At 46.8% G+C, this 13,966-nt stretch overlaps 1 protein-coding gene across 3 annotated transcripts in view; it reads right to left on the bottom strand.

Annotated features, from left to right (window-relative positions):
* LIMS2 (LIM zinc finger domain containing 2) overlaps positions 1–12,959 on the bottom strand; it is a 38,318-nt gene extending 25,359 nt beyond the window's left edge. Inside the window, exon 1 of one of the 3 annotated variants that reach the window (XM_049712178.1) lies at positions 12,738–12,959. In XM_049712178.1, coding sequence (XP_049568135.1) covers positions 12,738–12,748 — 11 coding nt within the window. In that variant the 5' untranslated portion in view covers positions 12,749–12,959. The other 2 variants (XM_004276864.3, XM_033400158.2) reach the window with 2 other exon arrangements.
* Positions 12,960–13,966: the final 1,007 nt, after the last annotated feature.

Genomic DNA, 13,966 nt, shown 5'->3' with positions numbered 1-13,966 from the left:
GACCTGGTCTTCCCTGGAAGATCCCACTTGAAAGGCTGGTTTTTATGTGACCTCACTCACACTTACCCAGTGCTCAGAGCCTCTCCTGGGGTGAGTTTTTCAAATGTGTTACTATCACAGCTACCTATGTATTACTATCATAGCTGCCGTTGTCACAAGCAAAGGGGACAGTTGGGAATAAGATGTCCTTAGGGGCTTCAAAAAGAACCGACATATTCCTGGGAATCTAGAAGGCCATGCGAATGCCCAGGGCTACGTGCATGCTCAGGAAAGTCCTTAGAAGGTCCTAAGCTCTCACTTCTGATGGACCTTTTGGGCTCTGTACAATCAGGAAGTGAAGACTAAGGCGGAGTTGTAAAATGCCTGGTTGGATGTTGAAACTGTGCCCCAACATACACTCAGAGCCTTCAGTAAAGGCTGGGAGACTTACTGGTTTCAGACATTCAAGAAAATCTCTGTCCAATCATTAGCTGACTACTAAACTAACCAGGCAGAGACTTCAGTGGCCACAAATGACAGAGATACAGACTTTACAGAATCTGTTCAGAAAACTCACTAAACAAACAATAAGCAGCAACAACAAACCCTGGGGAGTAGGGAGAATCTGGTTTCCAGAGCTGCCACGTTATTTTATTTGAAAAGTCCCGTTCTCAGCAAAAATTATGATACACGCAAAGAAACAACAAAAAAAATGACCTAGACACATTAAAAAGAGAGCAATCAACAGAAACTGTCCCTGAGGAAGCCCAAATGTTAGACTTACTAGACAGACCTCAAATCATCTGATACAAATACGTTCAAAGAACTAAAGGAAGCCAGATCTAAAAAACTAAAGAAAAGTATGAAAATCTCTCACCAAATGGAGAATATCAATAAAGAGAGAGAAATTATAAAATGGGACCAAAAACAAATCCTAGAGTTGAAAAGAAATACTAAAGAGAGTCCTTCAGGATGAAATGAAAGGACACTAGACAATAATTCAAATCCACATGAAGAAATTAAGAGCAGGGACTTCCCTGGTGGTGCAGTGGCAGTTAGGAATCCGCCTGCCAGCATGGTGGGGACACAAATTCAATCCCTCATCCGGGAAGATCCCACATGCCTTGGAGCAACTAACCCTGTCCTCCACAACAACTGAGCCTGTGCTCTAGAGCCTGTGAGCCACAACTACTGAGCCCGTGGGCCACAACTACTGAAGGCTGCGAGCCTAGAGCCCGTGCTCCACAACAAGAGAAGCTACTGCAATGAGAAACCTGAGCACTGCAACGAAGAGTAGCCCCCGCTCACCGCAACTAGAGAAAGCCCACACAGAGCAACGAAGACCGAATGCAGGAAAAAATAAATAGGGAAAAAAGAGAAGAACCTGTTAAATTATTTAAAAACAAAAAAGAAATTAAGAGCAGTAAAGGTAACCATAAGATAAATATAAAAGACAGTATAAATGTATTTTTTGTTTGTAAACCTTTTTTTCCCATCTGGTTTAAAGATGACTGCATAATGAAATAATTTAACACAAAAGAAGGCAATGGTGTAGGAATTAAGAAACAAAAAAGATGTAAGACAAATAGAAAAAAATAGGAAACTGGCAGATGTAAACCCCAGTTATCAGTAATTACATTACATATAAATGGATTAAACTTTCCAATTAAAATTTTTTGAACTTTTTTAAATGGATATTTTAAATGTGATCCAACTATATGCTTTCTACAAGAGGTTCACTTTAGATTCAAAAACACAAAAAGCTGAAAATAAAAGAATGGAAAAGATATACCATTCAAACAGCAAACAAAAGAGAACTGGAGTGGCTATACTATCAGACAAAATAGACTTCAAGGCAAAAATTGTTACAAGAGCAAAGAAGGAGATTTTATGATGATAAAAGAGTTAATCCATAAAGAAGAAATAACAAGTATAAACATATGCACCTAACAACAAAGCCCCAAAATACCTGAAGCAAAAATTGACAGAACTGAGAAAAATAGATAATTTAAAAATAATAGCTAGAGACTTCAATACTCCACTGTCAATAATGGATAGACCATTATATAGAAGCTAAGCAAGGATATAGAAAACATAAACAACACTATAAGCCAACTAGGCCTAAAAGACATCTATAGAACACTCCACCCAACAATAGCAGAATATACATTCTTCTTAAGGACACATGGAACATTCTCCAGGACAGACCATATATTAGGACATAAAACAAGCCTCAGGGCTTCCCTGGTGGTGCAGTGGTTGAGAGTCCGCCTGCTGATGCAGGGGACACGGGTTCGTGCCCCGGTCCGGGAAGATCCCACATGCCGCAGAACGGCTGGGCCCATGAGCCGTGGCCGTTGAACCTGCGCATCCGGAGCCTGTGCTCCGCAATGGGAGAGGCCACGACAGTGAGAGGCCCATGTACCGCAAAAAAAAAAAAAGAAAAAAAGCCTCAATAAATTTAAAATGATTGAGATCATAAGAAGCATATTCTCAGGCCACAGCAGAATAAAATTAAAATCAATCATAAAAGGAAAGTTAGTAAATTCACAAGTATATGGAAATTACACAACATACTCCTAAAGAACCAATGAACCAAAGAAGAAAACACAAGGGAATTTAGGAAATACTTTGGAATGAATGAAATGAAAACACAACAGACCAAAATTTATTGGATGAAGCTCAAGTGGTGCTCAATTTATAACCGTAAATATCTACAGTAAAAAAATCTCAAATCAATAAGTTAACCTCCCATTTTAAGGAACTACAAACAGATTAGTAAACTAAACTCAAAGTAAGCAAAAGAAGGAAATAATAAGGATTAGAGCAGAAATAAATCAGATAGAAACTAGAAAAAAATAGAGAAAATCTATGAAACCAAAAGTTGGTTCATTGGTAAGATCATCAAAACTTAACAAATCTTTATCTAGTCTGACCAAGAAAAAAAGAGAACATTCAAATGACTAAAATTCAGAATGAAACAAGGGACTGAACTTAGAGAAATTTAAAGGATTGTAAAGAAATACTATGCACAATCATATGCCAACAAATTAAATAACCTAGTTGAAATGGACAAATTCCTAGAAAGATATAAATTACCCAAACTGACTCAAGAAGAAACAGAAAATCCAAATAGACCAGTAACAAGTACAGGGGATAGGTTAGTAATTAAAAAAAAAAAGAAAAAGAAAAAGAAACTTCCCACAAAGAGGACCCCAGGACCAGATGGTTTTATTAGCGAATTTTATCAAATGTTTAAGTAGAATTAACACCAGTCCTTCATAAAAATCTTCCCAAAAATCAACCAAGAGGGAACACCCTAACTCAGTGAGGCCAGTATTGCCCTAATACCAACACCAGACAATGACATCACAAGAAAACTACAGATCGATATCCCTTATGAATACAGATGTCCTCAACAAAACTGAATCTAGAATCCTATAACAAGCATTATACAACATGACCAAATGGGATTTATCTCAGGAAGATAAGGTTGTTTTAACATTAAAAAATTGATACAATACATCATATCAGTAGAATAAAGGGAAAACACCACATGATCATCTCAGTGAATGCAGAAAACACACTTGACAAAATCCAACACCTTTCATGATTAAAACAAAACAAAACAAAACAAAACTCAAGGATCTAGGAATAGAAGGGAATTTCTTCAAACTGCAAAAAAACCACAGCTAACATCATACTTAATTGTAAAAGACTGAAAGGTTTCCCTCTAAGGTCAAGAACGAGACAAGATATCCAGCCTTCTCATTTATTTTCAACATTGCACTGGAGGTTCTAGCAAAGACAACTAGGCAGGAAAAGAAAATGAAAGGCATCCAGATTGGAAAGAAGGAGTAAAACTATCTCTAATTGTGCATCACATTTTCTTATATACAGAAAACCCTAAAGAACTCCCCCCTGACACACACACACACACACACACACACACACACACACACCTATTACAGCTAGTAAATTAATTCAGCAAGGTTGCAGGATAAAAAACAATATACAAAAAGTCACTAGCAATGAGCAATCTGAATATAAAATTAATAAAACAATTCCATTTTTAATAGCATCAAAAAGAAAACATACGGGGCTTCCCTGGTGGCACAGTTGTTAAGAATCTGCCTGCCAATGCAGGGGACACAGGTTCCAGCCCTGGGCCAGGAAGATCCCACATGCATGGAACAACTAAGCCCATGCACCACAACTACTGAGCCTGTGCTCTAGAGCCTGCAAACCACAACTACTGAAGCCTGTGTGCCTAGAGCCCATGCTCTGCAACAAGAGAAGCCATCACAATGAGAAGCCCACGCACTGCAACGAAGAGTAGCCCCCGCTTGCTGCACCTGTGCGCAGCAACGAAGGCCCAACGCAGCCATAAATAAATAAATAAATAAGAAAAAATACTTAGAAATAAATTTAACCAAAGAAGTGTAAGCCTTATACACTGATAACTATGCAACATTGTTGAAAGAAATAAAAGAAGACCTAAATAAATGGAAAGGCATCCCATGTTCATAGATTAGAAAACCTAACATTGTTAAGATAGCAATACCTTCCCCCCCAAATGACCTATGGATTCAACACAATCCGTATCAAAATTCCAACTGCCTTTTTTACAGAAATGGGCAGACTAATCCTAAAATTCATATGGAAATAAATGCAAGAGACTCAGAATAGTTGTTCAAAACAACTTGAAAAAGAACAAAGTCAGAGGACTCACATTTCCCAATTTCATAACTTACTACAGAGTTACAGTAATCAAAACAGTATGGTACTGGCATAAGGATAAGCACGTACATCAGTGGAATCGGATTGAGAATTCAGAAATAATCCCATACATCCAGGGTCAATTGATTTTTGACAAGCCTGCCAAGACAATTCATTGAGGAAAGAATAGTCTTGTCAACAAATGATGCTAGAACCACTTAATAACCACATGAAAAAGAATGATTTTAAACCTCTACTTCAGGTCATATATACAAACTGACTCATAAAAAATAAAAAATAAATAAAAACTGACTCGTAATGGATTGAAAACTGAAATATTAGAGTTAACACTAAAGAACTCCTAGAAAAAAACATAGGTATAAATCTCCATTGATTAGGTAACAGTTTCCTAGATATGAAACCAAAAACTCAAGCCATCAAAAATAAATAGGTAAATAGGACTTCATCAAAATTTAAACTTTTGTGCATTGAAGGACACTATCAGGCAAGTTAAAAGACAATCCACAGCAGAAAGTATGTGCAAATCATATATCTGACGAGTGTCTAATATCCAGAATACAAAAAGAACTCTTACAACCCAACAATAAAAAGAATCCAATTTTAAAATGGGTACAGAATTTGAGTAGACATTTCTCCAAAGAAGATATACAAGTGGCCAATAAGCACCTGAAAAAGTGTCCAACATCACAAGTCACTAGGGAAATAAAAGTCAAAACTATAATGTGATACCACTTTACACCTACTAATGCAGATAATGATGTATTAATTAGGACGTGGAGAACTGGAACCCTCACACGTTCCTGGTGGGAATGTAAAAATTGTGCTATTACTTGGAAAACAGCTTGGCAATTCCTCAAAAAATTTAACACAGAGTTACTATGTGACTCAGCAATTCCACTCCTAGGTGTTTGCTCCAGAAAGTAGAAAATATATATAGGGATGTTCACAGCAGCATTATTCATAAGAGCCAAAACTGGAAACAATTCAAATGTCCACCACAGGTGAACATATAGACAAAACGTGGTATATCCATATAAGGTAATATTTGGCTAAAAAATGGAACATATAGCAGAGGGAGGAAAACCCCCAAACTCCTTCTACGAGGCCACCATCACCTTGATACCAAAACCAGACAAGGATGTCACAAAGAAAGAAAACTACAGGCCAATATCACTGATGAACATAGATGCAAAAATCCTCAACAAAATACTAGCAAACAGAATCCAACAGCACATTAAAAGGATCATACACCATGATCAAGTGGGGTTTATTCCAGGAATGCAAGGATTCTTCAATATACGCAAATCTATCAATGTGATAAACCATATTAACAAACTGAAGGAGAAAAACCATATGATCATCTCAATAGATGCAGAGAAAGCTTTTGACAAAATTCAACACCCATTTATGATAAAAACCCTGCAGAAAGTAGGCATAGAGGGAACTTTCCTCAACATAATAAAGGCCATATATGACAAGCCCACAGCAAACATCATCCTCAATGGTGAAAAACTGAAAGCATTTCCACTAAGATCAGGAACAAGACAAGGTTGCCCACTCTCACCACTCTTATTCAACATAGTTTTGGAAGTTTTAGCCACAGCAATCAGAGAAGAAAAGGAAATAAAAGGAATCCAAATCGGAAAAGAAGAAGTAAAGCTGTCACTGTTTGCAGATGACATGATCCTATACATAGAGAATCCTAAAGATGCTACCAGAAAACTACTAGAGCTAATCAATGAATTTGGTAAAGTGGCAGGATACAAAATTAATGCACAGAAATCTCTGGCATTCCTATACACTAATGATGAAAAATCTGAAAGTGAAATCAAGAAAACACTCCCATTTACCATTGCAACAAAAAGAATAAAATATCTAGGAATAAACCTACCTAAGGAGACAAAAGATCTGTATGCAGAAAATTATAAGACACTGATGAAAGAAATTAAAGATGATACAAATAGATGGAGAGATATACCATGTTCTTGGATTGGAAGAATCAACATTGTGAAAATGACTCTACTACCCAAAGCAATCTATAGATTCAATGCAATCCCTATCAAACTACCACTGGCATTTTTCACAGAACTAGAACAAAAAATTTTGCAATTTGTATGGAAACACAAAAGACCCCGAATAGCCAAAGCAATCTTGAGAACGAAAGAAGGAACTGGAGGAATCAGGCTCCCAGACTTCAGACTATACTACAAAGCTACAGTTATCAAGACGGTATGGTACTGGCACAAAAACAGAAAGATAGATCAATGGAACAGGATAGAAAGCCCAGAGATAAACCCACGCACATATGGTCACCTTATCTTTGACAAAGGAGGCAGAAATGTACAGTGGAGAAAGGACAGCCTATTCAATAAGTGGTGCTGGGAAAACTGGACAGGTACATGTAAAAGTATGAGATTAGATCACTCCCTAACACCATACACAAAAATAAGCTCAAAATGGATTAAAGACCTAAATGTAAGGCCGGAAACTATCAAACTCTTAGAGGAAAACATAGGCAGAACACTCTATGACATAAATCACAGCAAGGTCCTTTTTGACCCACCTCCTAGAGAAATGGAAATAAAACCAAAAGTAAACAAATGGGACCTAATGAAACTTAAAAGCTTTTGTGCAGCAAAGGAAACCATAAAGAAGACCAAAAGACAACCCTCAGAATGGGAGAAAATATTTGCAAATGAAGCAACGGACAAAGGATTAATCTCCAAAATTTATAAGCAGCTCATGCAGCTTAATAACAAAAAAACAAACAACCCAATCCAAAAATGGGCAGAAGACCTAAATAGACATTTCTCCAAAGAAGATATACAGAGTGCCAACAAACACATGAAAGAATGCTCAACATCACTAATCATTAGAGAAATGCAAATCAAAACTACAATGAGATATCATCTCACACCAGTCAGAATGGCCATCATCAAAAAATCTAGAAACAATAAATGCTGGAGAGGGTGTGGAGAAAAGGGAACCCTCTTACACTGTTGGTGGGAATGTAAATTGATACAGCCACTGTGGAGAACAGTATGGAGGTTCCTTAAAAAGCTACAAATAGAACTACCATATGACCCAGCAATCCCACTACTGGGCATATACCCTGAGAAAACTATAATTCAAAAAGAGTCATGTACCAAAATGTTCATTGCAGCTCTATTTACAATAGCCCAGAGATGGAAACAACCTAAGTGTCCACCATCGGATGAATGGATAAAGAAGATGTGGCACATATATACAATGGAATATTACTCAGCCATAAAAAGAGACGAAATCGAGCTATTTGTAATGAGGTGGATAGACCTAGAGTCTGTCATACAGAGTGAAGTAAGTCAGAAAGAGAGAGACAAATACTGTATGCTAACACATACATATGGAATTTAAGAAAAAAAATGTCATGAAAAACCTAGGGGTGAAACAGGGATAAAGACACAGACTTACTAGAGAATGGACTTGAGGCTATGGGGAGGGGGAAGGGTAAACGGTGACAAAGCGATAAAGAGGCATGGACATATATACACTACCAAAAGTAAGGTAGTTAGCTAGTGGGAAGCAGCCGCATAGCACAGGGAGATCAGCTCGGTGCTTTGTGACCGCCTGGAGGGGTGGGATAGGGAGGGTGGGAGGGAGGGAGACGCAAGCGGGAAGAGATATGGGAATATATGTATATATATAACTGATTCATTTTGTTGTGAAGCTGAAACTAACATACCATTGTAAAGCAATTATACTCCAATAAAGATGTTAAAAAAAAAAAAAAATGGAACAAAGTACTGATTCATATGACAACATAAATGAACCTTGAAAACATGATGCTAAATGAAAGAAGCCAGGCAAAAAAAAAAAAAAAAGTGACTTAATGTACGGTTCCATCTATATGAAACGTCCAGAACAGGCAAATCTGTAGAGACGGAAAGCAGACTAGGAATTGCCAAGGGCTGGGGGGGGGGGGGGGTGGGAATTGACTGCAAATCGGTTTCTTTTGGGAGTGATGAAAATGTTCTAGATTAGTAGTGATGGTTGCATAACGTGGTGAATGTACTAAAAGCCACTGACCTGTACACTCTGAAACAGTGAATTTCATGGCATGGGATTCCTATCTCAAATGTTTAAGCAGCACACACGTAGCGATGAATGCAACTATGTCACTTACTAGGGCAGAGACAAGGGCCAGGGCAGCCGCCAGCAAGGCATGAGATGGCGCTGCCTCTCCGGCTGGGTGGTTAGTGCCACCCCCAGGGGAGCCAGCGACACCACCACAAACAGCGTCTCCGCCAGAGTCAACCTCACTGGGGGGCCGAAGACGACTCGCCCAGATCCTTTGCCTGAGATGATGAGTGGTGTATTCCAACCTTCTTGCCTCACGGGAAATTCGAGTAAATAGACATCATCAGAAATTCAGAAGATCGGAATAAACAGAGCAAGGAGCAGAGTTCAGGGACCTCCCTCTGCCCCACTCCCCACCTAGAAATGAAGTCCCCAGGAAGGTTTAAGTGAGAATCTGCGTGTGGTAGGTGGGAGCGGGGAGCAGCAGTGTCGCCGGAGAGGCGGGCCAGCCTCTGTGCAGGGAACGCCTGGTGCCTCTCCACAGCGGTGTGCCCGGGCCACCCTGGGCCAGATCACACTGCTGACTGCTCAGTTTTCAGGAATTTCGTGAACTGCTTCACATCACGTGGGTAGCTTGAAGTGAGCCCAGGTAGAGGTGTTGTTATAGCACGGAACTGGGCACACACTACAGGTCAGGCCAGCCAGAGAGGGGAGTCTACACTAGAAGCAGAGGAAAAGGGAGGCGGTGAGGGGCCATGGGCGGGGCCCAGCCTGGGGCTCAGGCCTCAGCTGCACGTCCCGTGTCACCTGCTTCCCACTGGGCTTAAAACCTCGACTCCATCACAGCCCCATGTGCTGTCCTGAGGGCTCTGGCTGCCACCCTAGCTGCACCTCGGCAGGTTCCTCTGCTGAGGGGGTCACTGGCCGTATTCCTGAGGAGGGTGGGGAGCAGCTGGGAGCACATCGGGGTCGGGGGAGGCTGGTAGGTGTGAGGAGAGGGCTCTAGCAGCCCCACTCTGCACCGCACCGAGCGTGGGACCCAGCTGCCATCTGGCAGCCTCTGCGGATGCCGGTCATGCGGTGGGTGGGACTTGGTGGGTAGGCCAAGCCACTGAGTCACACTGCTGCGAGCACCAGGTCCCAGGCTCCCTCTGGAAGACAGCTGCTGCCAGGCCAGGTCCCTGGGTAGGGGACATAACCCACCCGGGCTTGAAAACCGGTGATGCCAAAGGCCCCTTCAGCTGGAACAAAGATGCGGTGTTTTTAAGGTCCGGAGTCCCCAGGGCTGCAGCTGGGGCTGAGCCTCTTCCCACAGCACAGCTGCTCCCTAGGCAACCACGCCCACGTTCCAGGCCTCATTCACTCTTCCGCCCTAGCTCAGCCCTCTCCCGGGCTGCAGGCCCTCATGTCCAGTCTCAGGGTTTGCCCCTAGACTCACCACAGCTCTTCGAATGCTTCATGGCCCAAACTAGCTCTGTGTCCACTCCCACACCTGCCACCACAAACTGGGCATCCTCTTCCTGGATCCGTCCTGGGTCCAGACTCCACCCCCCAGGTCCCCTGAGTCCATCTATTCTTCTCCAGCCCCATGGCTGCCAAGCAGAGGCTCTCCCGTTTCTTGCCTCCTGGCCAGTCTCCTTCCCCTTCTCTTCCTCAGCAGCCCCAGGCATGGGGTGACATGCCTGGTCATGCATGTCACCCCAGGTCACTTCAGTGGCTCCCCACTGCCCTCCCTCTGGTCTCATCTGCTCCAGTCCCACGGAGGGCTGGGACTTTACGCCGTTTGCAGGGACAGCCCCAGAAGGTGCATGAGGCGTACAAGGACAGGGTCATTTCCAAAGGTCAGCCTGGTCTGGGCAGCAAGGGATGACGTGCGGAGAACCAGCATCCAGGTGTGAGAACTGCCCTGGCATCTCGTGGGGGCAGTGGACGTGTGGAGGGCATGGTGGCGTGAAAATGAAACTTCACAGCTTCTGGGACAGGAAAAACCTCGCCCACCCCAAAGACTGAATGTCCATTGCTCTGCCAGCCTGGCCCCTATGCCTGTGTGGGGAGGGGAGGCTAGCCAGCCCTGGCATGGGCGCCGCATGTGGTAGGCAAACTTCAAAGGAGGGTGGAACACTGTGCTCACAGACCACTCACAGCTTGTGAAAAACAAACGAGCACGAGAATACACCACAAGAAAAGAAGAAAGCCACCAAAATGTTCCTGAGGGCATTTCTGAGGAGTGGAACTGCTGGTGTTTCCTTTCTTTCTTCTAATGTTTCTGTTACCTTTTTTGTTTCTGGGTTTTTCCAAACTCTCTAAGATGAGCAGTTTTACCTTCACAAGGAAAAACCCGACTCAGTGTTTTCCAAGGCTCACTCTGGTCCCTGTGTCACTTGACGACCAGCATCTTTCAGGCTCAGGGAGCCCGCTGGAGCCAGGCAGCAGCTGGGGCAGGCTGGCCTCTGCTCCCCCACCCCCACCCCCCACCTGCCTTCCCAGCTTCTCCTGCCGGGCTGCGTCTGGCTGACCCGACGGCCCCCTCTCCCTGGAAGACCCCTGGGACTCAGGGTTGAGAGGACTCCTGCTGAGGGAACAGAGGTGCGTCAGGGTTTCTGCCTCAACGCCCACCGGGGAATCTGGGCAGAAGCTGCTACAGAAGCTGGCACCCTGCGGCTCTGCCCTACGATCTCTTCTGCGCCTGGAGAACCACCTGCCACGCATCCCACCCCCACCCCACCACCCATCTGTCGCTGCTCCTGATTCCGTCCCTGTCCTTCTCTCTCCCTTCTTTTCCCCGGAAGCTCTGAGGGTGTGGAGCGAGGCAGCCGCAGGGGCGCCCTGCGAGGGACCGGAGGACACGAGAGCACTAGGAGGGGTGAGCGCTGGAAGCTGGCTTTGTCCACAGACTTGGGTCGGGACAGGGGGTCTGGGAAGTGGGCAGCAAATCGCATATGAAGCACAGGACTCCCCAGGTGACAGGATCCGTGCTGGTTCCTGGGGCTGCCCTAAGACTCGGGGCCACAGCCTTAATAGCGATCAATGTGCCCCTGCAGGCTGGGTGACCGCCCTGCACATCACCTAGGTTTGGGTCCCCCACCCTGTCCCGAGTGGCCGCTCCCCACTCCTGGGCACTGCCTCTCCAAGCCCCTTTCCCCAGCAAAGCCACAGGGTGCCCTCCACCCTTCTGCCGAAGTCAAGGGGTGGTGAAGAAGAGCATCCTCCTCCCAGGGATTGGCTGGAAGGGGGCGCCCGGACCTCAGAGACCAGCCCCTCCCACCCAGCCGTGAGTCACGCACTTGTATCCAGCCACGTTCCAGAAAGGGCCGCAGAGGCCAACACTGGCCGGGAACTGGTGGACATGTGACTGGCCTGGTGAGTCACTCGGGCTCTGTGGCCTCAGTCACCCCATCTGTGCAATGGCCACAAGGGGTATGAGAGCAGAACCTGGGCCAGGCCTGGAGGAGTTTCCTGCCCCCAGCCTATCCCCGCGCAGCCTATGTTTGCGGGCAGTTCTGGCCAGGCCCCCAGACAGACCTTTTACCATTTTTACCATTCCTGGCTTACAGAAGGCTCCAGAGGTGAAGCCTCACAGGATCACACAGGGAAGCTGGTAGAAGCCGACAGCCTGGGTTTTGACGCCTTGCCCTTTAGTTGGTTGTGACCTTGAGCAAGTCCCCGCCCCTCTGAGCCCTGAGCCCCGGTTCTCCGGAGGGGGCGGGGCTCACGGCCCCGTCGTGCGGGGCAGGCGGTTCGGCGGACGGAACGGGCCCTTCACCTGTCGCTGTCAGGGGCCGGCGGGAGGGCGGGACGCGCGGGGCAGGGGCCGCTGACCTGACCGGCGCTGCCGCCCGGGAGCGGCCGAGGTGGAGGGGACGCGCGAGGCCGGCGTGCGGGAAGGGCTCCGGGCGTGCGGGGGGTCCTGTCGCGCAGCCCCCCTCCCTGGCCAGCGGCGCCCTCCGCCCGGGGGCAGTTACCTTCCCGTCATGGTGGCCGAGCGCGCCGAACCGGGACCGCCTCGGGACCCGCAGAGCCTCCGCCGCCGCCGCCGCCGCCGCCCGCCGAGCGCCCTCCCGCAGGTCCGCGCGGAGCGAGGAGACGCCCAAAAAAGGCCGGGAGCCGCTCCGCCCGCCGCCCAGCCCAGCCCAGCCCAGCCCAGCCCAGCCCGGCCCAGCCACCCGAGCAGGAGGTGGGGGCCGCGGCCGGAGAGCTGGGGAGGGGGGGGAGGAGCCCCGCCCACGAGGTGTGGGCGGGGGCGGGCGAGGCGCTGGGAGCCCAACGCTGGAGCGCTGGGAGGGGGTGCGCCGCGCCACCCGCGCCGCCTTGTCTCGGGGGACACGCGAGCTCGGCCTGCGGCGGGCGCGGGTCACGTCCTCCCCGCCGGCTTCGCCCGCCACCTCCCGGATTCCGGGCATAGCTTTCCTTTAAAAGGGAGGGAAGTTATAATAAACGCGAACGAGCCCCCTCGCCCCGCCGGGGCGCCCCACCCGGCGCTCCCCCTCCGCTGTCCCGGGCCGCCCTGGAACGCGAACACACGCAGGGGGTGGGAGGACGGTGGAGAGAGCGGCGGTGCTGAGACCACCTCCCTCCCCGCTGGCCCCCAAGCCCGGAGTGCCCGCTGCGGCCCCGGGCAGGAAAGGGGGTCACGTTCGCGCTTTAATTCCGCAGACGGATGTTTCTGGGCACCGACTCCCTCGCGGGGCACTGGGGACTCCCAGTCCACGCAGTCTCGCCTCTAGGGAGGTCAAGGTCGAGGGGCGCCCCTCGGAGTCAGGAGCCAGGTTCTGCATACTTAGATGCCAGGCCAGGAGATTACCTAGTGTCCTCCCCAGGAAATTACCATCTCATCCAAGTCTGTGAGCAGCCCCCTAACCCAGCAGAAGGTACTTTGTAAAAACAGACCAAACGCCGAAGTTGGGGAGGAGGGCCAGGTACTACTCCTCCTGCCTATGATGAAGCGCTCGCTATTGGTAAGCTGAAGAGCCATTAAAGTGACCTGGCGATATAAAACCATTTAGGGAATCTATTCTGAGAAAAGTATTAAACAAACAAAACAAAAACCTCACTCTGCCTAAAGGCAGATATTTCTAGCGGGGCTGTGGAGTGTAGCTCATAATTGGAGACGGCCCAAATGACACCGTCGGGGGGCGGGCAGAACTGAGCAGCCTGGTCTATTAACCCGACTGAACGTCGCACATTACTTCTT

Source organism: Orcinus orca, chromosome 7 (assembly GCF_937001465.1).
Source record: "Orcinus orca chromosome 7, mOrcOrc1.1, whole genome shotgun sequence".
Taxonomy (NCBI): domain Eukaryota; kingdom Metazoa; phylum Chordata; class Mammalia; order Artiodactyla; family Delphinidae; genus Orcinus; species Orcinus orca.
Note: the sequence above shows the minus strand (reverse complement) of the source record. Positions and strands in the feature narration are given on the sequence as shown.